We start from the raw sequence: 25,920 nt of genomic DNA, 5'->3' as shown, positions 1-25,920 counted from the left end.
TGTGTGCCTAACAATGAAATTTCTAGTGTTTTAAATTTTTGCCACACAGAAGCTTGTGGTGGGCATTTTTTCGCCCACAAAACAGTGACTAAAGTTCTTCAAAGTGGGTTTTATTGGCCAAGTATGTTTAAGGATGCTTTAAGTTTCTGTAAAGCTTGTGAACCTTGTCAAAAATTAGGGGGAATCACTAGGAGAAACATGATGCCTTTGCAACCTATACTAGTGATTGAAATTTTTGATTGTTGGGGTATAGATTTCATGGGACCATTTCCTTCTTCTTTTGGCTATTTATACATTTTGCTTGCCGTTGATTACGTTTCCAAGTGGGTTGAGGCAGTCCCTTGCAGAACTAATGACCATTAAGTGGTTATAAAATTTTTGAAAGAAAACATTTTTGCAAGGTTTGGCATGCCTAAAGCCATAATCAGTGATCAAGGCAAGCACTTTTGCAACAAACATGTTTCAGCCTTATTGAAGAAGTATGGTATCCATCACAAAATCTCTACTGCCTACCATCCTCAAACCAACGGGCAAGCTGAATTAGCAAATAGGGAAATTAAACACATCCTTGAGAAAACTGTTAACCCAAAAAAGAAGGATTAGTCTTTGAGATTGTCTAATAGCTGTGGGCCTATAGAACAGCTTTTAAAACCATTTTAGGCATGTCTCCATATAGATTAGTGTATGGTAAGGCTTGCCATTTGCCTGTAGAGTTGGAACATAAGGCGTATTGGGCAATTAAACAATGTAATTTTAACATTGATGATGCTGGTTGTGTGAGAAAATTGCAGTTATCTGAATTGGACGAGCTGAGGATGGATGCCTACAATAATTATAAATTATCCAAGGAGAGAATGAAGAACTTTCATGATAAACACATTCAGCGTAAGACTTTTGAGCCCGACCAACAAGTGTTATTGTACAACTCTCGCCTACACTTGTTTCCTGGTAAGTTAAGGTCTCAAAGGAGTGGACCTTTTGTGGTAAAGACTGTTTTTCCTCATGGTGCTGTAGAGATTCTGAATCCTCAAAATGGTAATGTTTTTAAGGTTAATGGTCAAAGGCTCAAGCCTTTTATTTCTAACTTTGCACCTGAGGAATCTACTCTATATTTGCTTGACCCCACTTAGTATAGTTCATTTTCTTTTCTTTTCTTTACCCTTTTTGTGTTTTTTTTTTCTCATTTATATTTTTATTTTTCTCATTGTTTTCCTTTGTTCTGTAGTTGTTATTTCTTATTCTCTAGCATTATATTCTTTTCAAAGCGGTTCAGGTACTTCTTCTTTTTCTTATTTATATTTTTAGAGTTGTTTTACTTTACGTTTAAATACTCTCTCGGGTAAATTCTTTCAATTCTCCGGCATCATTGGGGACAATGCTACATTCTAGTTGGGGGGTGGAAGAGAATTTACCTTGTGGTTTGCGTGCTTTAAACATATGTGGTTTGCCTTGAGAAAATAGTGTTATATTAAAAAAAAAAATCAAAAATCAAAAAGAAAGAGAGAAAGAAAGAGGAGCACTGAAGATTTACACTGCATTATCCCATTTTTAACATTGACTCATACCCTTCACATACCTGCATATAACCTAAGAACTACACACTTGAGTCATTTATGCGTAGTTTCTCTTTATATGATTTTATGACTCCATGAATAATTGATTGGTAGTACATTCGTGTTAATTTGGTTATATAATTTTCTGTATTTACATGACATCTCATGAGGTTAAATACACACTCACGTGATTTATTGCACTTAGGGTTTCCTGTAAGCATTGAGAGAACACCCGTGGCGACTATGACACCTTGTGAGATATCCTTGAGCTATGTAACGTCCTTTTGAGCGTTAATATCAAATTAGAGTTCATGGAACTCAATTCTCTTTTTATCTGGATGATTCCTTGTACAATAGTCTTTGTTTTTGATTTGCTAGCCTAGAGGTGACTTCTAGTGGGGAGATAGAAACCTAGGTCTTGTAGCTTACTCAAGATGTGAAGGCAGAGCCACCCCTAGAGACAGACTTAGTTCATGGACCACTATTCGAACTCAATTCCCGTTGATGGTATAAAGATAACAAACGAAGTGTAATGCTTGTCTTAATTGTTCAAGAAAAGGCAGAAAAATAAAGAATGAGCAGAAGAAATGATAAGAAATAAAAATGCGCGTGAAATGAAATGCTAATGTCTGCTTCACAGAAATATCACAAAAAGTCAAGGACACAACACATGTTCTCTACGTATAAAGAATCTTCAACTAGTTAATGCTTCAGATGTGTTCACGACAAGTTTGTGAATAAGTTGATCTAGGGTGGTCTCGGTTGGATGTGGCGAGTAGGTGAGAAGATTTTAGGGTGAGGGACCCGACACCTCATAGATAGGCTAGATCCTTTCCAGACTAGTCCACTCCGTACATTTACCGTTGTTCCTTTTATTATGTGGGATGTTTGATCGCAACACTCCTCCTCACATATAATGAGTGAATGCATTTCTTTCTTTTTGAGTGTTTTTTAGGGTATACCAGTTAGGCCGAGTCAAAGCAACCGTTCTATAGGTGTCCATTGGTATCCGAGGTGTATTGAGTCGCACACACACACAACTCAAGAGTCTACCTGTTTATACTCAGACTTATACGACTGCATTAACTTTGAATGTGACACTGATTAATTTCATGTGAGTATACTGCACTTAAATGACATATAAATGATGAAACTTGCATAAGTGATGTGCTTTGGAGAATGTGCATCGAATATGAACGAGCATGTGTGAAATTCAGTTATATTCTTGTATGTGAAATGGTATGCTTGTGTCGCATGTGCATTGATTTCATAATCACTGGAATTTGAAGTTGTAGGCACCGCACTGAGATTCATTCACGTAATTTGCTAGAGACTAGCAAAATGTTAGTTGGGGGTGTGATTACGCGTCAAAATTGCGTAATTGGACACTTTAACCCGAGCTTTACGGCTTATATTTTTAATTAAATGTCCAATTATGTCTAATATTTTAACAAAGTGTCGAATTTAGTATTCTTGAGTTTCATTGCACAATTTATGAATTTTTGGTAATTTTTTGTCGTAGGAAAAGTCACGGGAGCCAATACCGACACCTTTTAGTATTTCATACATAACTTTTCTATTCGAACTCTGATTGAGGCTATTCAAATTTTTGGAGAAAGAAGAAAGATTATCTACAACTTTCGTGTTTTGAGTTTTGTGAGAAACTAGCTTCAGAAGGGTCAAATATTGCGGTGAACAGAGAGCAAAAATGTGACCCGGCCAAGCAAGTCGGGTCAAGTTAAGTTGTCAGGTCGGGTTGGCTAAACCAGGTCTAGGGCTTGCCCCCAATATCTTTTAAATTCTTCTTCTTCTTTCCTTTCTTTTCCCAGACAGCTTTGCGGGTTGCTCCCCATCTTCTTCTTCTTCATTCTCTTCTTCTTCTCTTACTTCAGTTTTCTTTTATTCTTGCCTCTCTTCTCTTCCCTCTATTCTTTTCTATCTTTCTCCCTTCTGTTTTATTTTTTTTTTTCTCTCGGCCACTCCAGCACTCTGCCAGCACCAGCAACCACTTCCTTAGCAGCACATAGAATTTCGGCAGCCTCCATAACACGCACAGCCCACGGCCAGCTTCCAGTGAACACTAGCAGAGCACCAACTCCTTGGCTTCCAGCACGGCATCTGTTCCTACTGCAACTCCAGCAAACACAGCAGCTGTTCCTGCTGCAACTCCAGCAAACACAGCAGCAACGGGAGCTCCTTTATTACACCAATTTCCAGCAACCCCGAGCACACTAGCAGCAGCCTGAGGCCACAACAGAAGGCCAACCTCAAGATTTTCCCTACTGAACCTCACACGGCCGGCAATACTTATCTCTCTCTCTCTCTCTCGTCCTTTCTTTCTTTCTTTTATTTACTTTTCTTTGAATCTTGGAATATTGAAGAAAGTTTAATTTTTTTTTTTAATGTTATTGGAGTTTTCCTTCTTTTTGTTTAAGTTGAGTAATGTTGGGTATTTCATTCTTGTTAAATTAATCTCTTTGTTTATCTAATTGATAGTTATTTTAATTTAGCACTCATTATTAAATTCAGATAATTTTTTTGTCAAAATTCGATTTAGTTAGGGTTTATGATTAGTAAAGGTTGTGTTTTTATAATGTTCCGTTATTGTTTAAGTCTTTTAAATTTCGGTTGAATTCATGTTTGCATTTAAATTGTGAGTCTTGATTTGATTTCTTAATTGTGTTAAAGGTTCAATTTTTATTGGGTGCGTGAGTGTTTGATTAAGTTTCCATTGCGTGGTTTAATTCCGTGTCCAAAGTTGCCATCTTTAATCAGTGTGTGCTCTGATGTTTCCTTGAGTAGGTTAGGGTGTCCATTTTTTTCTATTGCAAGCATGAGTGGCTAGGTTCGGTAACTCGGGTTGTGGGTCGATGTCGTTTGCGTTCCATGGTTTATTAGTTATCCTATGATATCATTGTTAAACTTATATTTGATTAAAACCAAAAATTGAAAGAATCGTTGATAAATCGCTAGCTCTTGCTTCTTGTTTTGTTGTTGACATTAGGCACATCAAAACCTTGATTTAATCTAGGATTTTAATCAACTTATTTTTGCATAAAATTCAGTTGATGCATAATAAGAGTTTTTATTTTCTTCTGTTTGGATGTGGCCAATTTACTCGATCGTTAGTAATAAAATTTCATCTTATTAATGCCTTGATTGGATTAACAAGAAAAGGAGTAAGGCCTAGGAAATTAGTAAACAGTGGAAGCAAACAGACGTTGAACCCGTAACCCGAGTGTTTGGTAAAATTGTTTCAGTTAATCTGTTTAGTTTTGGTTGCGTTATTAGATTTACGTTTTTAGAAAATTGATAAAATTTCAGTTTCATTTTGATAGTTTACTTAAGCTTCTCTCACTTTGTTTACTTTTTTTTTCAAAATCGTAAAAGACCAAAAAGATTTTCAAACCCCATTTTTCAGTAACAGGATTTCACTAAACTTACATAAATATTTTGATACTCAGTGGTCCCTGTGGAATACGATCCTGGACTCATCCTTGATACAATTTGACACTTCTGCACTTGGAAGCACAACTCAGAACGAGTCAACCAGCTAGGCGAGCGGATCAGGCTCGCAGGTAGAGGGGCTGTTAGTCTGCCCTGTTAAAGGTGAGTAGTATTTTTTATTAGTATTTTTGTATGCCCTGACGTCAAAAGGGAATAGTTTTGAGGAAAACAGTGATATATGTATAATTTATGGGTTAATTAGACGTTCTAGTATTGTAATTTATGTGGTTATGTTTATGTATGTGGGTTTCCACTATTTAGGTTAATGTTTGGAATTAAAATACAGGATAGATTTTAAATTATTAGAAGGTCGTTACATTGTGGTATCAGAGCAGTGGAATTTCACAGTAATTATTATAAAAAAAAAAGGGAAATCTCAATTAATTTAGCAGGATGTTACATATAGGATATATGATAAGCTTAGTAGACCTTAGTGAGGCCTTAGGTCCCAACACTTATGCACAAATAAGTCATCATTATCATTCACAAATTAGGGGATCAAAACTGAGATAAACTGGACATAAAATGAAAATCTTATGAGAGGTCGGGCGACCGAACCTATGGTGTTCAAAACACCTTGGGCGCCCTAACCGCTGGAAGTCAGCAGGTTGACTTGCTTTTGGGCGACTGAATCAAAAATGATCTTATTGCCCTCGGGCGACCGAATGCTTAAAATGACACTTTTCACCAACTCGGTCTGCCAAACATTTTAGTTCAAAATAGGCATCGGGTGACCGAAGACTAGTATTCGGGAACCGAACTTAGACTCGGGCACATGAACTGTGGACAAAAAGATTCAAACTTTTATTCAGCCAACTGAGCTTGAACTCAGGCACCTAAACCATTAAAAATGACTTTTTGAGCTGAGTTTATTCGGGCGACCGAACTAAAGTTCAGCCACCCGAAACCTCTCGGGTTGCAAATTATTTACCGAGGTTAAAATACTTTAAATAGGGTTAATTTTTATAATGTGTTTTAAAACATTCCTAATAATACTTTTCATATCCTAAATGGTTGTATTTTGGCCTTTGTCTATATATAGGGCCCCATTTGGGTGGATTAGCAATAAGATTAAGAAAATCATTAGCAAAAATCCTCTCTACTTCAAAATCCTATTTTACCCAAATACTCTCATATCTTCATTCTCTTGATACATCTTAGCATTGTGAGAGCTTATTGATTGTGCTAATGCTTATTGGATATTACTAATACTCCCTTTGCTTAGGTTGATTATTGATACTAATTTTGAGGAGTTTAGTCAAGTTTATCCCACAGATTTGAATATTGTAAGTCTTGCGTTGGGATAAACTAACAAGCTTAAGGATCTTTGCATTGTCATTGCAAGATTCCTATAACTTTGATTTTGTTATGCAAATATTTTTCCAAGTTATAGTATTTTCAAACTACTCTTGTGCTTATTTCATTGAAAGAAAATATTTTAAGTTAGTTTGAATATTTGATTAGCATCTTTGAAACTCTGATTTGTTATTGAGATTTGATATAGCCTGTTTCAAAGATATAGCTTGATTAGAACATTATTGAGCATACTTGTTATCACATCTTGTTGAGTGTTGCTTGCACAAAGATACACATCACTGAGCTTACATAACCTATACTGTTGATGTGCATGTGATTGATTACATTTGGTACATATCTGTTTTACTGAGAAGCATAATCACTGTACCAGTTATATTGTGAAAATATTGTTGTATTCTAGATGTGGGTCTGAAGATGGAGACTAGCCTTACTAAATAGTCCCGGATTGGCTTAGACCCGATTAGGAAAGTTAGGTGCACCATCCTAGTAAGGTGTAAGTTGAGGTTAGCCTTGCTAATTGACCTAGTTGTAACCGGTGCCACTCCACCCGTTAAGTAAGCATTAATGGAATACTCGAACTTGCGAGTTAGAGGCGAGGATGTAGGCACAGTTGATTGAACGCCGATAACATTTCTTGTGCATGCTTTTAATTTCCACATTTTAAATTCTAGCACATGAATGTTTTTATTTTACTATTATGAATGTTTGGCTTTATAATTGCATAGATAGACCCTAGGCTGAGTAATATTGTTGCTAGATTAGTTGAACCTAGGAGAGAAATTTTAAATACCCAATTCACCTCCCTCTTGGGAATACACCAAGTCTAACAATTGGTATGAGAGCCTCGTGGCATTAACTTTAAAGTTTTTGCTAAAAGATCGAGATGACTCTCATTGGTGTATCCCCATTCGGAGAGGGACAGTCACCTACTCGTCCTCCATTGTTTTGTGGTATCGATTACACCACCTAGAAATTAGAATGAGTGTATTTATAAAATCTATGAGTTGGAGGGCCTGGTAGGTGATTGTCAAAGGAATTTGTATGCTTGTAAACGAAAATGATATTACTTTGATGCATGAAAATTTATATGCCATGGAATTATTATATTTTGCTTTAGATTCTAACATATTTCTTGAGATCATGACATGTAGAAGTGCATAGGAATTTGGGATAAACTTGAAAGAAAATATGGAGAATCCCAAGAAAATGAAGCCACGACTCAGGAGGTGGTAAATGACGAGGTTAGTGCATTAACAGAATAGGAGGTATTTGATTCTATCTCTGCCTCTATTGATGATTCTTGTACTGAATGCTGTAATGTGTCTTATGTTGAATCATCTGTTGATAATTCTGTTAATGATGCATATGATGATTCTAATGCTGAATGTTGTAATATATTATGGGGTGAACCATCTGTTGTATTTTGTGATAGTCTTGTTGAACAAGCATGCAATGATTCATATAATTTGTATGATATATCTTATGATGAATCATGTGATGAACTAAATGTTAAAAGCATGCCCTCGTATGAAGAACTAGAAAAGGTTTCATTTAAATTTCATAACTTTTTAGTTAGATTATCTAAGCAGGAAATTGTAGTGAAAAATGAAAATAAAAGATTGGCAAAACAATTAAAAGATTTGAAAATTTATCATGCCATCTTAGAAAAGAAAAAGACTGTGAAGGTATTGAAAATCATATGTTTAGAAAGAAAGATTGAAGATAATTCTGAAATGCTTTTCAAATCCAAAGATGGGAAGTATAGTTCAAACAAACCCTTAGGAGTTAAGAATAAAAATATTTTCAAAAAGGATTCATCCTTCAAATCCCATAAGCATCCTTATGTCTCATCAATCAAAAAGAGTTTAGATAAGCATAATTCTTCACGTATATACAAAGTATGCTTATTTCATGAAAGAGAAGGACCCATGTGGTTTAACTGTCTACTTAGAAGTGTCAAAGGCTTAGAAAAAGAAATGAAATGGATAATCAACAAGGCAAACCCTATAGGATCTAAGGAAGATCGAATTCCAATAGAAATTGTATAAATATTTTAATCTTCCCTTAGCTCCTAGGTTTAGGGGTTGTGATGATTGTAGGCTTAGGAAGTGGTTTGTGCTTAAAATGAAAATTCTTAGTATATGTATTCATTATACTCTTTTGCCAAACTAAGAATTATAAGATTGGCAAGCCAATTCAAAAATTGAATAAAATCCAATTCCAAATGGACTAGGCATCATTGCTAGGTAAATATTTCCAAATGTTTAACCCATGCCTAAATATAATACTTTAAGTTAAGCCATTGTTGTCCATTGCATAAAATTGAGTGTTAGGGTTCCATCTTATATCATATATCATTATACCCTAAACTCACTTTTGAATATAAAAAACCTAAATTAAAATCAAGTCATCACTCTAGGCTTAAAGTACTGTTGACCATAAATGACCAACATATATTGAATGCTTTTCACAAGACATCCTTGAAATCAAAATTAGAGGCATCCACTAGGGGATTGTTCCCTTTGAGTTCAAAATACAAATCCTTTGATTCTAGTTCATTTCCTCCATAGGAAAAGCTTTACCACATCATGATCACATCTAGTAAAGATCCATTCTCTCATTGTTCTATATCCTTACTCCAAAATAGTAATCATATGTAAAGGATACTTTCCATTCTTCAAAGAACATCGTTCTTCAAACTATATACTCCTAAGTGCTCTTTATCTAAATAGCTAGGACTTACCTTCCAACCTACTTATACTATACAATGTCCTGCTTCACCTAAATACCCTTCTAATCTTAATGATAATCTTATTATCCAAGAGTATTTATTCTCTACAGCTCAAACAAAGCTCTCAAGTTTTAAAATTAAATCATTTAGAGCTTCATATCCATTGACTATGTTGAATGGCTAAATTGGTTGCCTAGGTCCTAATCTTGATGAATGTGTGTATCTGAAAGTGACTTATGCACATATATTTATAATTCAAAGCATGGATCAAAGTTTAGTCATCACTCTTTATTGTTCATAAATGACTAATATATATATTGAGTGCTCTTTGACTATTCTTCTTAGACATATCCACGTCTATGCAAATATCTTGAATCACATCCACTCAAAATGAATACTCTTTAAACATAACATAATTTTTAATCTTTCAAGAGTATTAATCCAAAATTCCTTTCATAAGCTTTCAAACATTAAATCAAATCCATTAGAGCTTTAACTTTGTGAATTAAGTTAAATGGCTAATATGATTGCTATTGGTTTCAACATATATGAAAATGCAATAACTGAGAAACCTATGCATGAACGATAAGAAAGACAAGTCATTTGAACTTAGGCCTCTCATGTATTATGAATCATAAGAGAAGAGGCATTATAGGCTTATGACTTTGAAAGAAATATTGATTATGACTTTTTGGTCCTTTAAAGCCTATGCATCTAGAGCCAAATTTTAATCATTGAGAATCTTAAATCTCTTGGCTAAAGATTTTGAAAAATAAAAAAAGGCATCAAATGAGTCGAGTGCATAATTGAAGGGGAGCATTTATGATCTTGCATGTGATTGTTAAATCTTTAGGATCATTATGGTTGTGGTTTTCTAGTTATATTTTAGTATGTGCTTAATTGACAAACCAGAAAAATTTGTGCTTGCTTGTTTTAAATTAAAGTTTCTTTTTCAGTAAGCACCCCTAGTACATTTTGCAAATATCAAAGGGGGATATATGTTTATATTTATATACATGTATATATTTTAATACTTTATGGCAAGTACTAATTTCAAAACTAAGACTTTTCCTCTTGCCTCATTATTATTATTATATACTTATATGTTTTAAAAAATTACATAACTGGTTTAGTAACTTCACATAAAAATGCATGCGAACTAGTTAGGTTGTTTTATGCTCAAACCTTTTCCTGTTATCATATGCCGTGTGTTTTTAAACTCATATCTTCCATGGGTCTTATGATATTTTCAATTGAAATTGTTTGTGCATATTTATAATCTAATTCTGTTTTCATGTCATTTAAATCTTTAAATGACCTGTTATATAGTTTGTGTGCTAAATGGCTAAACCTGTCATTGTTTTATACTCTATGAATTTGTTTGTGCTATGCAATGCATAATTCTCATATCTACTGTATAATGATGATTGTGTTTATGTTTTACGTCTTGATCATACTGGAACTGTTTGGGTTAAGTAGTTGTGGATAAACTGTTAATATTAAAACTCAAACAAGACATTTTTTATATAGGAATTTTTGGGAAATGTCTTATTTTCAAACGGCATGCTACCGAAATTTCTTAAAAATTCTCAAACTTCTCTTGTGTGCAATTGGTTTACAATGCCTAAGGTTATTAACTTCATAGCCCTTTTTGTTGTTTCCAAAAGGGGGAGATGCATAAGAGGGCAAAATTTGGGTTGCACTTGAACTTAAAAGAAAAATTATTGATAAAATTTTACATTATGCATATTGTTCGGGGGAGCCTTCTAAGGCTATACCCACTTTTTGCATAGTGTATTTGTCATTATAAAAAAGGAGAGAATGTTGACCTTATAGGTCACACCTAATTTTAATAATGACAAATATTTTAGTATTTGATAGCTTGCAAGTGTATGTGCAAGTTTATATTAACAGATCAAGTAATGGCACATGAAAGCAAAGCATGAAGACCTTGAAGACTATTTTTATGATTGTAATTCATTTCATATAATGCAAGTTTGTAATAGTAATGAGGAGAAAAATGTCTTGTAATAATTATCTGCATATCAAGCATATAGGATATATGGTAAGTTCAGTAAACCTTAGTGAGACCTTAGGTCCCAACACTTATGCACAAATAAGTCATCATTATCATTCACAAATTAGGAGATCAAAACTAAGACAAACTGGACTTAAAATGAAAATCTGGTGAGAGGTTGGGGGACCAATCCTGTGGTGTTCAAAACACCTCCGGCGCCCCAACCGCTGGAAAGTCAGCAGGTTGACCTGGCTTCGAGCGATCAAACCAGAAATGATCCTATCGCCCTTAGATGACCGAACGCTTAAAAGGACACTTTTCACCAACTCAGGCTGCTGAATATTTTAGTTCAAAATAGGCGTCGGGCGATCGAAGACCAATATTCGGGTAATTGAACTTATACTTGGGCACCCGAACCACAGATAGAAAGATTCTGACTTTTATTCAGCCAACAGAGCTTGAATTCGGGCACCTAAACCGTTAAAATGGCTTCTTGAGCTGAGTCTATTCGGGCGACCGAACTAAAGTTCAGCCACCCGAAACCTCTTGGGTTCCAAATTATTTACCGAGGTTAAAATGCTTTAAACAAGGTTAATTTTTCTAATGTGTTTTAAAACATTCCTAATATATATGTCCTCAACAGTTGTATTTTGGCCTTTGTCTATATATAGGGCCTTATTTAGGTGGATTAGCAATATGATTAAGAAAATCATTAGCAAAAATTATCTCTATTTCAAAATCCTATTTTACCCAAATACTCTCATATCTTCATTCCCTTGATACATCTTAGCATTGTGAGAGCTTATTGATTGTTCTAGTGCTTATTAGATATTACTAATTGTTAGCTTTGGTGTATTCTCAAGAGGGGGGGGTGAATTGGAATTTTAAAAACTTATTCCTAGGATAAACCAAATGTTAGCAGAATATCACAACCTACGGTCTTTCTATACAATCTCAACTGCGCAAATAAATATAATATATGGAAATTCAAATCATGCGCATCATTCACACAATAACATACACGTGCGGTAAATATAAAGTACGAAAATATAAATAAACACACAATATGTTATCAGGGTTCGGCCAACTGTGTCTACGTCCCCGCCTCTAACTCGCAAGCCCGAGGATTCCACTAATGGCTCACTTAACGGGTGGAGCGGCACCTAAGACAACTAGGTCAATTAGCACAGGACTGACCTTAACCTTTACAAACTCTCCTTGTAGGGTGGAGAAGACCCTAGGTCAAATTCACAAGGCTGACCCCAACTTGATCCTTCCGGGTTAGATCAAACCCCCTCAGGGCACGCCTGGAAATACAACAATATTTTTCACAATAAACTGATACCGTGATTATGCTTTCATATAAAACAGATATGCACTCAAATACGCACAGTATACTTAATCAATCACACATCAACTATGTAGGTAAATGTAAACTCAATTATGTGTATCTTTGTGCAAGCAACACTCAACAGGATATGATAACAAGTATGCTTAAGAGTGTTCTAAGACAAGTTATATCTTTGAAACATTATATATCAAATCTCAATAATAATCAGGGTTTCAAAGATGCTGCAAATATTCAAAACAACTCAAAATATTTTCTTCAATGTAATATGCTCAAGAGTAGTTTTTAAAAAAATGTTATAGCTTGTAGAAAATGTTTTTGCACAACAAAATCAAGCTATAGGAATCTTCGTAATGACAATGCAAAGATCCTTAAGCTAATGAGTTTTTCCCAACACAAGATCTATCAAATAAAAATCTGTGGGAAAACTCTTGCTTAACTCCCCAAAAACAATAACAATCAATCAATAAAGACAATGGGAGTATAATCAATACTACCTAGCAATAACCCAAGCAAGAACTCTCATAAGGCCAAGATTAATCAATGGAATGAAAGTGTGAGAGTGTTTGGAAGTATTATAAGCAAAATGGGATTTTGGGTTTGAGAGAATTTTTGGCTAATGATTTTGGTTAATCACCTACTAATCCTCACAAATGAACTCATATATATAGACAAGGTTAAAAATATAATCGTTTAGGACCTATTGGGTATTCTTAGAAAAGTTTCAAATAGTTTAAACATAATTAACCCAACTTAACCCAAATTTACCATGATTAAATTATTTTTAACCCGCTGAGGTTCGGGTGGCTGGACCGAGGTTTGGTTGCCCGAACAGACATAATGAATAAAGGTTTTTAAATAGGTTTGGCAGCTCGAGTTCAGGATCGGTGGCCCAAATCAAAGACAGAGAGTTTTGCTTTGGACTTTCGGGTCCCCGGTCAGAGGTTCAGTAGCCCGAACTCATGTGTTCAGTCGCCTAGGGCATGATTTGAACTAAATGGTTCGGTCGCCCAAGTTGGTGAAAAGTTCCCTCTAAAAGGTTTGGGTGCTCGAGGGCGATAGGTTCAAAACATGTTCAGGTGCCCGAAAACCAAGTCAACATGTTGACTTGTTCGGTTGCCTGAGTCACTTTATACGGCATAAGTTTGGTCGCCCGAACATGGTCAAACTGCTGACTTTCCAATTGTTCGGGTGCCCAAGGTGTTTTGAACACCTGGGGTTCGGTCGACCGAGCTCTCTCAATTTTCCCTAAATATTTTAATTTAAGCACAAATTTAACACTTATATATATATATATTATATGATATGTGTGTGAGTGTTGGGACCTAGAGTCAAACTAGGGTCTTTACCAAGGCCGTTTTGAGATAGTCCCAAAAATCTGGCGTTGGTCGACCGAACCCTAAGGTCATTTAGTCCCTATGGTCATTCTACGGTCACTTTGAGCTTACACATACCTACATGCATGACATGCAGAGATTATTATAGACTGATATAAATGAAATTATTACAGACCCATTAAAATTACAACAAATAATAAATGTGTCGGGTTCTTCACTTCTCTTCAAGTTGCCGCATGCCATTATGAGAACCTGCACACAAACTCAGTAACCATTAAATACCTGAGTATTTGTTATCATCAAAATAAGGTATGACCCATAAGATCAACACTAATACTCCCTTTGCTTTGGTTAATTATTAATATTGATTTTGGAAAGTACTTTAGTTAAGTTTATCCCACAGATTTGAATATTGTAAGTCTTGTGTTGAGATAAACTAACAAGCTTAAGGATATTTGCATTGTCATTGCAAGATTCCTATAGCTTTGATTTTGTTATGCAAATATTTTTCCAAGCTATAATATTTTCAAACTGCTCTTGTGCTTATTTCATTGAAGGAAAATATTTTAAGTTAGTCTGAATATTTGATTAACATCTTTGAAACTCTGATTTGTTATTGAGATTTGATATAACTTGTTTCAAAGATATAACTTGATTAGAACACTCTTGAGCATACTTGTTATCACATATTGTTGAGTGTTGCTTGCACAAAGATACACATCACAGAGCTTATATAACCTATACTGTTGATGTGCATGTGATTGATTACATTTGACACATATTTGCTTTATTGAGAAGCACAATCACTGTATCGGTTATATTTTGAAAATACTTTTGTATTCCAGGCGTGGGCCTGAAGAGGGAGACTAGCCCTAGTAAATAATCTCGGATTGACTTAGACCCGGTTAGGATAGCTAGGTGCACCATCCGAGTAAGGTGTAAGTTGAGGTCAGCCCTACTAATTGACTTGATTGTAACCGGTGCCGCTCCACTCATTAAGTGAGCATTAGTGACATCTTCGGACTTGCGAGCTAGAGGCAAGGACGTAGACATAGTTGGCTGAACCCCAATAACATTTATTGTGCGTGCTTTTAATTTCTACATTTTAAATTCCAGCACATGAATGTTTGTATTTTACTATTGTGAATGATTGGGTATATAATTGCATAGACAGACCCTAGGCTGAGTAATACTATTGCTAGATTAGTTGAGCCTAGAAGAGAAATTTTAAATACCTAATTCACCCCCCTCTTAGGAATACACCAAAGCTAACAAAACTGAGTATTAAAATGTTATATGAAATATGCTGCATGTGAGTGTTAATGCAATCATGGAACCAAAAACAGTTGAAAGATGTTGAGACTAACACAAAAACAGCTGAAAGATGCTGAGACTAACACAAAAATAATTGAAAGATGTTGGGTAGCAGACTAGCACATTTCTATGTGGACTAACACAAAAATAGCTGAAAGATGCTGGGTGTATTATGAAATGAAATGAAAATGAGAATGAAATGGAAATGAAATGTGAAATGTGAACAATGTGAAATGGAAAAGAGCAACGTAAAGTGAAATGTTATGATATGTCAAAGTTGAGAACATGAACAGATGAGAATTACAAAATAATGACAGACAAAAATAATGTATTAAGGTTACATCATTATCTATGTTTATAGAACATGTTACGTTTAGGTGGGGCAAACTCTTCACCCGAGGGCTTGCTAAGAAAGGCGAGTGCCTTGGTTAGTATCAGGTGTAGCAGTAGGCTGCATAACTACTAGAGTAGAGGGAAACTACTTGCATGGGTGGGTAGATTTTCCTATTCCCGGGAGCCTTCATTGGTAAACTTATAAATGAACTGTGTGAGTACAAGATTACTTCTTCACCTGAAGGCTTACTGGGTAAGGTGAGTGCCTTGGTATGCTTCAGTGGTGACCTTCGGGTTGCCTAAATTATCAGAGTAGAGAGGTGTTACTTGTGTGGGCTAGTAATCACTCTAATCCTTGGGTATTCTCGTGGGTAAAATATCTTGCAAGTGATTGATTAATATTAGAAAATGATTTCAAAAATTATGTTAAAGATTTGCAAGTGTTGAATATTATGTTGATTGTAATCTCACGTTGGTCACACGCTGATTTAATATATTGTTTCTTCCTTTACGAAGATGTGTCTTACCTGAATGCAAATTTATCTTTTTCAGGACCTCCAAGAGATCGAGCCTAGAGAGCTCAGGATTATTTTAGCATTTTCGGTTATAGAAAGGAAAAAAGGTATAAACTTGATGATACTTTTGGTTTGTATAAATTTATGTTTTATGTTTTAAGTCTTCTGAGAAATGGATGATTGTGAATACTGGAAGTTGTGGATTATGTTTTTTTTTTTTTTTGGAGTTATGTATATATGTGGATATAGGTGGATGTATGATTTATGTTGGAATGTAGATAGATGTAGAAAACTCTGGTATTATATTACTGAAAGATTATATTTATGTTTTCCACTACATAAATGATATTAGAATGTCGGATAACAGGTAAATGAATGGATTAGTAGCAATCCGAACCCATTTAGAGGGTTAGGGCGTTACAGTGGTATTGGCCTAAGGTGAGGACGTAGGTTGGGATTAAGCCGAACCTCATAAAAACGTGGTGTCAATCTCTTTCCTTATTCTCTTCAAGTTCTAGTATATATTAACTGCATGGTTGAATTTAATTTTTAATCATATACAGTGTGAGGCTTGGATATTAAATAAACTTAAGATTAATTTGATTTTTGGATTCGCGGAAACTGAAAGGAAGTACGTTGGTTGATCAATACAAGTTGCGAAAACCGTAAGGGAGTATGTTGATTAGTTAACACCCAGGACTAATTAACTGAAAGTTTATTTAAAAGTCCAAGTTCTTGGAAGGAGTGTTGGATTTCATATTGAGAAATCAAATCAATCAATACAGGGCTTACATAAATTTACAGGGCTACAAACAAACAAATATCTTGAGTTCTTGCAAAAACTAAGAATTGCCAAGAAGCTACATATTATATCTTGATTTGTTATTTTATGGTTGATTACTTTAATTGAAAATTGGTTGGTTGAATGTTTAAGTTGTGTTTACTTGTGGTGTGTTAAGTATTGGTTTGTGGTTTGATTAAGTGATTATAAAACTTTGCTATGTGTTTGTTAAAGTAACAAGTGGTTAAGCATTCTTAAAAAGAATTAAATTTTTTTTATAATAACCCGATTCACCCCCCTCTTGGGACTACACCTCAACTTTCAAAAACATCATTTCCCTATGCCTGAATAATTCTGAAAACTTAATAAAATCAAATTCCCGTAGTTTGATTTAATTCCAAAATATTCCCAAAAATATAATCTAATCAAATCCTTGCAGTTTAATTTAATTCCACAATATTCCCAAAAATATGAGATAATCAAATCCCGACAATTTAATTTAACTCAGGCATATTTTAATTAACATAAAGTTAATTAAATTCATGTACTTAAATTTAATCGAAAGTATTTTATAATAAATTGACATAATTTATTCCCCTTACCTTAACGCAGGAGTGGTGCTTACGACGTCCAAACGACAAATCTACTCCAATTAAAGTGTTCAGAAGTGAAACTAAGACCCAGATGTGATGTTTATTTTTTGATTTGGCGAAGAGACGGAGAGAGATGAAGAGAGAGAGAGAGAGAGAGAGAGAGAGAGAGAGAGAGAGAGTCGTACGGATGGGGGGGACTTCGCAATCTCAGGAAATGTTTCGTGAAGTACTTATATATATATAATACTTTATAACATTATATTATTATATTATATTATATTATTATTAATTAATTAATTAATTAATTTATTTATTTATTTATTTACTTTTTACACTTTCATGCACATATATTTTCTAGGGCATTACACTTATTTATTCGAGTCCCTTTTATTTTATTGAGTCATTTTTATTTTAGTTTAGTCCGAGTCCTTTTATTTCCGGGAATCAAGTTTTATTTTTTTAAACCAAGTCTCTCTTTTTGGGAGGATACGAAATTGGACAACAAAAAGAACCAAAAAGAGAAATACATAAAAAAAATACAAAAAAGATTAATACAAATATATATAAAAGGAGAAAAAAAAATGGGGGGGGGGTAATGGGGGGAAACATGCAAACGGCCTACCTGCAAAAGCGCCAAAGCCGTTGGGAATATCGCTCAAACCTACTATAAATGGATGAATGCACAGGCAGCAAACGAGGTCTCGGTCATTCATTCATTCTTCATCTTAGGCTCTTCCATTCCCTCACTTGCACACAGAGCACAACACTCTTCCCTCACTGGCACACAGAGCACGATTCCCCCATTTTCTCTTCGCCTCTCTTCCATTCCATCGCAGGGCACCAACACCCCCTATAATGCCTCAGAAAATTATATGCATGGAAGTGTAAAAAAAATTAGTATTATTAATTAATTATTATTAAGCTGAATTAATTAAATAAATAATATAACAATATATATATTAATATAATATAATAAAGTAATACATATATATATATATATATATATGTTGATAGGAGAATTGAAGGAGATTGAATGCTTTGAATATGGAGCAATCCAGAAGACCCCCAAAACCGAATGCTCCCATCTCTCTCATCCCTTTTTTCCCTCTCTCTCTCTCTTCACCGTGTAACGCCCCAACCTAAGTCTGCCAGGGAGCATTGTGTCTCTCCTCCTCCACTTGGACCAGACAATAGGGGAGGCGAGCCTTATCGGACTAATGACTAACCCCACAGATCAACACGTGTCTTTTTCAGTGTGTTTTGTCCTCACTCACACTTCTTGAGAAAACTTCCCAAGAGGTCACCCATCCTAATATTGCTCCAAGCCAAGTACGCTTAACCGTGAAGTTCTTATGGAAAAGCTCCGGAAAAGAAAGGTGCACCTTGTTGATATGGATAGTAACATCTAATATTTTTAAGTCTTTCATCTATGGGGTATCACATTCTCCCCCACTTATAGAACGCAACGTCCTTGTTGCGAACCCACATTTCCAAACTCAGGCGATGTGAATCTCATCACACTTCCGGCTGGGTGTTGGCTCTGATACCATTTGTAACGCCCCAACCTGGGTCTGTCAAGGAGCACTGCGTCTCTCCTCTTCCACTTGGACCAGACAACAAGGGGGCGAGCCTTATCGATCTAATGACTAGCCCCATAGATCAACACATGTCTTTTTCAGTGTGTTTTATCTTCACTCACACACTTCCTGAAAAAATTTCCCAGGAGGTCACCCATCCCAATATTGCTCCAAGTCAAGTACGCTTAACCGTGGAGTTCTTATGGGAAAGCTCCCAAAAAGAAATGTGCACCTTGTTGATATGGGTAGTAACATCTAATCTTTTAAAGTCTTTCATCTATGGGGGTATCTCTCTCTCTCTCTCTCTAAGATCTCTCCCCACCTGTAAGCCAAATCGAAAAATGAACACCACCACGGGGTCCTAGTTTCGATCTTCGTCATTTTAACCCGAGTTGGATCGTCATTTAGGGATTCTAGGCACCACTGTAATGTCCCTCAATTTCTTAACATAAAATGTCACATAATAAATCAAATGGTCAACCCGAACCCGTGGGTAGCGGGGACACCTGTCAAACACAGCGGAAAACTTAGCAACAGTAGACATAAAATCTCAAACATCCAATCATAAAACATAATACCAGAGCTTTCTATAACATTATAAAACTGTACTTCTATACATCCTCATATTCATCAAAATATCTCTAGGGTCAAACACAAAATAACTCTGACCCTATTACAAAATCTTACCCTTCTTACAGGGTAACCTCACTAACTCAACGATGGCCCTGACCTGCCGGTCTCTCAGGGGCTCTTGAAAATTAATTAAGTTTAGGGGTGAGACACTTCTTAGTAAGGGAAAATAAACTAAATACAGCTGTGTGGCAACATGAATATTTAATGCATTTATACGTATACAGTACATTTCATAATTCTATAAATATCATCATATCATACTAGGTAAACATATATTTTCACATCTGTTAATAATCATAACATACATAAAATCATCTGTTATAACTATAGTACTGAAAACAAACCCAGGATGAATAGTTAGCTGGTATCATATATTACCCCCCATGACGGGTTGTGCAGCCCGAAGGCGGGACCGGACAACGGCTGGCCGACCACTGCCGAATCAAATATGTTTGTAAGTACGATGAGCCCGCCACACTCTAGTCCGAACTACCAGGTGTACGTCCACACTCTACTGAAAGCCACATCGACTATCCATCTCTCATCCCCTCGTGGGACGGTAGCACTAATAAGGCCTCGTGCCAAAATTAACCCATAGTTACGGTACCGAACTCCTGGTCTGAACTAAACTAACATCCTGATTGTAAAAACATATAATACATAATCATACGTAACATCATTACGGCCTCGTGCCGAAAACATAGATACGGCCTCGTGCCGAAAACATAAATACATGGCCTCACGCCAATAACAAAAATACGGCCTCGTGCCGATAACATAAATACGGCCTCGTGCCGATAACACTAATACATGGTCTCGCGCCAATAACATAAATATGACCTCATGCCGATAACATAAATATATGGCCTCACGCCAAAATTGTTTCAGATATATATATTCTGAAAATATATCATTTATCATATAATCGTCAAAACCATCACAACATAATTCATCTTTTCATAATACCTAAAAACATGTTTTGTTCGTAAAATCTTTTACATCATAATACATTCCACATAAAATAATATTCATGTCACACATATGCTGTTAAAAGTCATACTTCATATTCTAAAATCATGAATTACTTACATCTCATACATACATATACATTTTAATCATCATAGTAGTATTTTCCCAATCGTACATTTCATTCGTAATACACAATATAACATATGCTTTTCTGAAAATAAATTTACTTATAATCAATAATAATTTGTATGAAAAATTACTGCTTTAGTTTATTCCCTTACTTGGCTACTGAGAAATTCCTTAGGACCCAAATCCTACGCTCTTAGCGCCCGAAATTCAACTCCTGAAATTTACATTTTCCCCAGATTAATTAATCTATTTCTCCAAAATAATACTCATCTAGTCTTCCCTAGGCTCCATATACCTCAAATTAATATTTAAACTATTATTTAATATCCCTAATTAATTTTTCAAAATTTTCCTGCGAATCCCAAAATTACCCCCGCGGCGCTCACCCGAGCCCTAAATTCCAGAAATCCTACTTCAGTCCTAGATGCTTAATATTTTAATATTTTTAAATTAATGCTAATTAATTAAAAATAAGTCCCTTAATAATCGCCGCACCCCAAATTTGGGGTTTTGACCCGACACCCCCACGAAAATTCCGTCTCACTATACTTGTAGAGAATCATCCCTAGATTCTCGTGGTGGTGTTTGTTCGTCAATTGGGCTTATATTTTCTAAGAAATTAAAAAAAAGAGGAAAATGACTTACCCCAGGCAATACGCTTACGCCGCTCCTACCACCGATCTGCTTTAGTAGAAATGACGACAGCGGCGAATGGAGTCCAGTAGTATCTTCGGATTTTCGATCGGACGAAAATCCGTCACGAAATCGAGGAGAGAGGGAGAGAGAACGTGAGGAGAGAGAGAGAGAGAGATTGCAGGTTGCAGGAAATAAAGTAAAGAAAAGAAAAAGTAAAGAAGAAGAAGAAGAAGAAGAAGAAAAAGTAACTTTTGATGAAGCTTCAGGAGGATAATAATAATAATAATAATAATAATAAATTTAATTAATATTAATAATAATATATTTTATAAATAAAATAAAAATATTCTTTTTCTTTTTAAATTCGTTTAATTAATTAATTAATTAATATATTTTTTTTAATTAAATTTTTTTAATTTTTATTTTATTTTTAATTTTTATTTGGAATCATTCTATTAATCTTTTATATCTCTTTTTGGGAGTTTTTACAATCACTCTTAGGTAAAGGTAAGGAGAATAAATTATCTCAGGAATTTTTATAAATTAATTGATTAAATTTTAATATGTGATTACAGAAATTGATATATATGTTTTATAGGTATTCGGATATATGAAATTGGATTTTGGATTATAATTACTATTATTATGAGTTGATTAAGCTGGCATTTGTGAGCTTGAAGATTTTATAATAATTGTTATTTCAAAGATTAACCGATTAAATTGAGAATTTGGATACTGAAATACTATATATAATTTTTCTGAATTATTAGGCATATGGAAATGATGATTTTTGGTTATTATATTATGGTTCAATGCTTAAATCGTGTGGCATGAGATTAATATTTTTAATAAATTGGTTGTAATTGTTCTGGTGCATTTAACTGATATGTTATGGTGTTGTGTTATTATTCATGTAAATTGCAATATAATGTTGGCAGGAGTGAGGGGTTCATTATATCGCACCTATTATAAATTACAATATAACGTTGGCAGGATTTGGGAAGGTTGTTATATTATCATTTATTCAAATTGCAAGTTGTCGCGACGTCTCGGAACCTGCTAGAGAAACCACTCTCTAGCGAGAAAGTGAGGGTTCGACTGCGAATAGGGAAAAATGGACTATGTGATTTTGAAAAAGTATTTTCGTGAAAAAGTAATGTGTGATGAAGTCACCACTAACCTTTTGAAGTGTGGTTAAAACACTTGACTATTACCCCGTTAGGGGTAGAATCAGTCTGCGTCATCAGAGTCGGGCTCAGGAGTACCGCGAGGGGAAGGTATTAGAACCCCCTACATGCCCGTTCTTATGAACGGTACTAGATTAATAAAAAATTATCCCTAAAATAAATCTAATAAGCTTGTCAAAATTACTCTCTTTCAAAAATCAAAAAAATGAAAATACTATATAGGTATTCCCTTAGAACCGGGGCAATTCAATATTCCGAAGAGTTCATGCCCTTTATTGCAATCATCAAGATGCAAAATCAAGAAAATAGGGTACAAAATATCCTCTCGGGGGTTTTTGAAATCTGTAGGTTTTTTCTAAGTAAGAAAATACTATTCCGGAAGGTTTTTGAAATTTGTTCGGGATGGAAATGATTTTCTGTGCCTAAAAAACATTTTTGTGATTTTTCTAAAGTGTGAAAACATTTTTTGTGATTTTTTAATATTTTTCCCGAATTTCAAAAATAACACAAATAAAATCAATGGAAATTTAAGCATGAAAATATTTTTGGGAATTTCTGAGAATTTTGTGATTTTTTTTTGTGAATTTTGTGAATATCTAAATAATAATAAAGTGAAGTGGAGAAAACCAGCGTGAACGGGTTCAGGGGATGACGAATCGGTCAAATGTTGACCAGTCTACGGAAAAAAAAAACCAGTTTAAGGTTTCGGTCGAGTCCAATATTTTAGATTTTTATGAATTTTCTCCTAATTTTCTCCTTTTTATGATTTATTAATAATTATAAGTATATATACAAAAATAATTCAAATAGAATGAAGTGAGATAAAATATAATAGTGCATGTGTGTGATGTGCATGCATGGGATGTTTAGGTGTGTGCAGTGAGTGAGATTTTAAATTGTGGCTTAGTGGAGTGTGTCAGTGTGTGTGTAGGTGCGTAGGTGAGTGTCAGTGTGTGTGTAAGTGTATGTGGCAGTGTGTGTAGCAGTGCAAGCATAAAACAATGTGTGTAAATAGTGTGTGTAGTGAAACAGTGCGTGTTCTTCTGCGGGTGCATTGTATGCGTCGCAGTGAGTGTTAAAGGTGTGTGTTGCTGGGTGTTTTACTGTGAGAGAGATGGTGGTGGATGGCAGGATGTGGAGACCAGGAGGGGGCTGTCTGTTGGAGGTTAAAGCTGGCAATGAAGACGGCTACGACTGGGAGTAAATGTTGGGACGCCGGAGTTGTGGTCAGGAATTCGAGTTGTTGTGCTCAGGTTGCAGGCAGCAAGGAGCATGGAGTCATGCTCTATTCTGGGTGGAAGCTGAGTGGTGACAGTGGCTAGTGTCGTGGAGTGGGGTTGCCGGAGTTGGTGATGTGGCTATATAGCGGTGTACGCTAGTGTGTACGTGTACTGGTGTTATGTGTGTGCACTGTTGTGGGTGCGTGTGCGCTGCGGGCGGATGTGAGTGCTGTGTGAGTGTATTGGCGCTGTGTGTGTATTTTACTCTCTGTGTTTGCGTGTGTAGCTGCAGGTGTTTTTTTATTGTGTGTTTTGTGTTGTAGCAGTAGGTGTTTGATGTGTGTGAGTCGTGCGTGTATGGGTGTGTGAGACAGTGTGTGTGTGTGTACGTGTAAACAGTGTGCATGGGGTGCGTGGGTTTGTGTGTGTTTTAGTGTGTGTGTTAACGGTAGGTGTTGGAGGTGTGTGCAGTGGGTTTTCAGGAAGTTTACCCCGAGTCCACCTCTTCAGCATCTCTAACGCAGCCTTGGGCTGATCCATAGGAACCATATGACCCGCGTCGTGGACCTTGAGGAAGGCAACAGGCCCATGGCTTTTCAACACTTCAGCCTCTGATCCATCAACTATAAAAGGGGTCTCAGGAGATGCTACAAACTCTTTTTGACAGGACCATTCCATGGCATGAACCCACCTTGAGTTACCAAGCCAGTTGCAGAAGAGATCATATTCTCCAGCATAAACTAGCAACTTGACCCCATCTTCAAGAAGAGCAGGAATACCAACTTCCAGATTTCTGTAGGGCTGATACACTGTAGGGCTACAAGAAACAAAGTCTAAGTCACCAACTCCAAGTGCATCCCTGACAGACCTCTGGTTCAGGAATTTCTCCATGTTCGAGAAGTCATAGCAGAGGGTCCCCTCACACTTCTTTCTGATGTCATAGTAGTTAGTATCACCAGCGAGCAGCATTATATTACTGAATATGGCATTGCAAACAAAATATGAAGCCATGCAAGAGATTGTACCATCAGTGCCGCAGAGTTTTATCGCCATTTCACACACTGGAATGATCTTCTTAATGCGATTATAATCAGTTTTCTTAATAATCCCCATGTCCAATGCATAATCAGTGTAAGCTTTGTATTGGATTGCGGGATCAGTGAGTTCATTTCAAATGGCAAATCCCTTCAAGTTATATGAATTCCATCTTAAGCTTTGTTTCCTTGATGGACTCGAGCAGCTACGGCAGAAATATAATGCCCTGCATATGATTCTCCTGTTATGTAGAAATCATTGTTCACGAACTGAGGGTGCCCTGCAAAGAAGACAGTGAGGTTGTCGGAGTTGGTGGCGGGGGTTAAAGTGTGGAGTTTATTCCGGTTTTAACTTTTTTTTTTAATATATTAAATAATATCTAATTCTGGAAAGTATTTTTCAGAATAATTCTGACTTTATCTCGCTACTTGGAGCCACATGTCAATTTGGGAATTATTTTTTTTAAAAAAAATATTATTTAATATATATATTTTAAAAGATGATAAATGGGCACCTGGTGAAATATAACAAAATATAATATGAAATTTTATTTTCTTCCAAATAGCTATTTGAGCTATTGGTAGGGCAAGGTGCTGGTTCGGTAGGGTAGGAGAGGGTGTCAATCTGTGAGAGGATGGAACTAAGGAGTAAGGTTGAGTTTTTTCCCGTTTTATTATTAAAATTAAATAAAATATTAAATAATACTCTTATTGGGAAAATATTTTCCAAAATGATGCTCACGTAATCTCGCAGCTTGATGCTGCAAGATTTAAAAATCTAACGAATAAGAAACTGACATGTGGCACGGTGGTGGAACAAATCTCGTAGCACCAAGCTGCGAGATTTAAATGGCCAGCGAGTGAAAAGCATACACGTGGCAAATCTCGCAGTATCATGCTGCGAGATTTAAGTGTCTTTATTTTCTTTCATTTTTCTCTAATAAAATCCTTTTAAAAAGGTAACATTAACATATTATATATATATATATATATATATATATATATAAAGAAGAAAAAAAATGTCAAAAAATTATGAAACACTAAAACTAGATTCAGATTCAAAAATAAAATAAAATAAAATAAAATCAGTATTTTAAATAATATTTTTAAAATTAAGACAAGTTAAAATTTTAATCGAATAAATGCTCATTTTTATCCTTGAATAAAAAAATAATCCTTAATATAACCC

General features: G+C 35.3%; 2 protein-coding genes across 2 annotated transcripts; one reads left to right on the top strand and one right to left on the bottom strand.

The window, feature by feature from the left end:
• Positions 1-662: 662 nt before the first annotated feature.
• LOC131155881 (uncharacterized) lies at positions 663-1,130 on the top strand. Its single transcript, XM_058109330.1, has one exon. The coding sequence runs from the start codon at positions 663-665 to the stop codon at positions 1,128-1,130; it is 468 nt and encodes a 155-aa protein (XP_057965313.1).
• Positions 1,131-3,633: 2,503 nt separating this feature from the next.
• LOC131155880 (serine carboxypeptidase 3-like) lies at positions 3,634-24,885 on the bottom strand. The gene is made up of 2 exons (XM_058109328.1): positions 24,145-24,885; positions 3,634-3,795 (listed from the first exon to the last, which is right to left on the bottom strand). Exons 1-2 carry the CDS (start codon positions 24,808-24,810, stop codon positions 3,634-3,636), a joined length of 828 nt encoding a protein of 275 aa, XP_057965311.1. The 5' UTR covers positions 24,811-24,885.
• Between the last annotated feature and the right edge of the window lie 1,035 nt (positions 24,886-25,920).

This window comes from Malania oleifera, chromosome 5 (assembly GCF_029873635.1).
Source record: "Malania oleifera isolate guangnan ecotype guangnan chromosome 5, ASM2987363v1, whole genome shotgun sequence".
In the NCBI taxonomy this organism is placed as follows: Eukaryota; Viridiplantae; Streptophyta; class Magnoliopsida; order Santalales; family Ximeniaceae; genus Malania; species Malania oleifera.
This window is presented reverse-complemented; position numbering and strand designations above follow the sequence as displayed.

What these genes read in the sequence shown, in the direction of transcription:
- LOC131155881 (XM_058109330.1), top strand. Translation starts at nt 663, where the DNA reads ATGTCTCCATATAGATTAGTGTATGGTAAGGCTTGCCATTTGCCTGTA.
- LOC131155880 (XM_058109328.1), bottom strand. Translation starts at nt 24,810, where the DNA reads ATGGGGATTATTAAGAAAACTGATTATAATCGCATTAAGAAGATCATT. An exon ending in ACACACCTCCAACACCTACC is followed by an intron (nt 3,796 to 24,144) that starts GTTAACACACAC and finishes TTGTGGCCTCAG; the next exon opens with GCTGCTGCTAGTGTGCTCGG.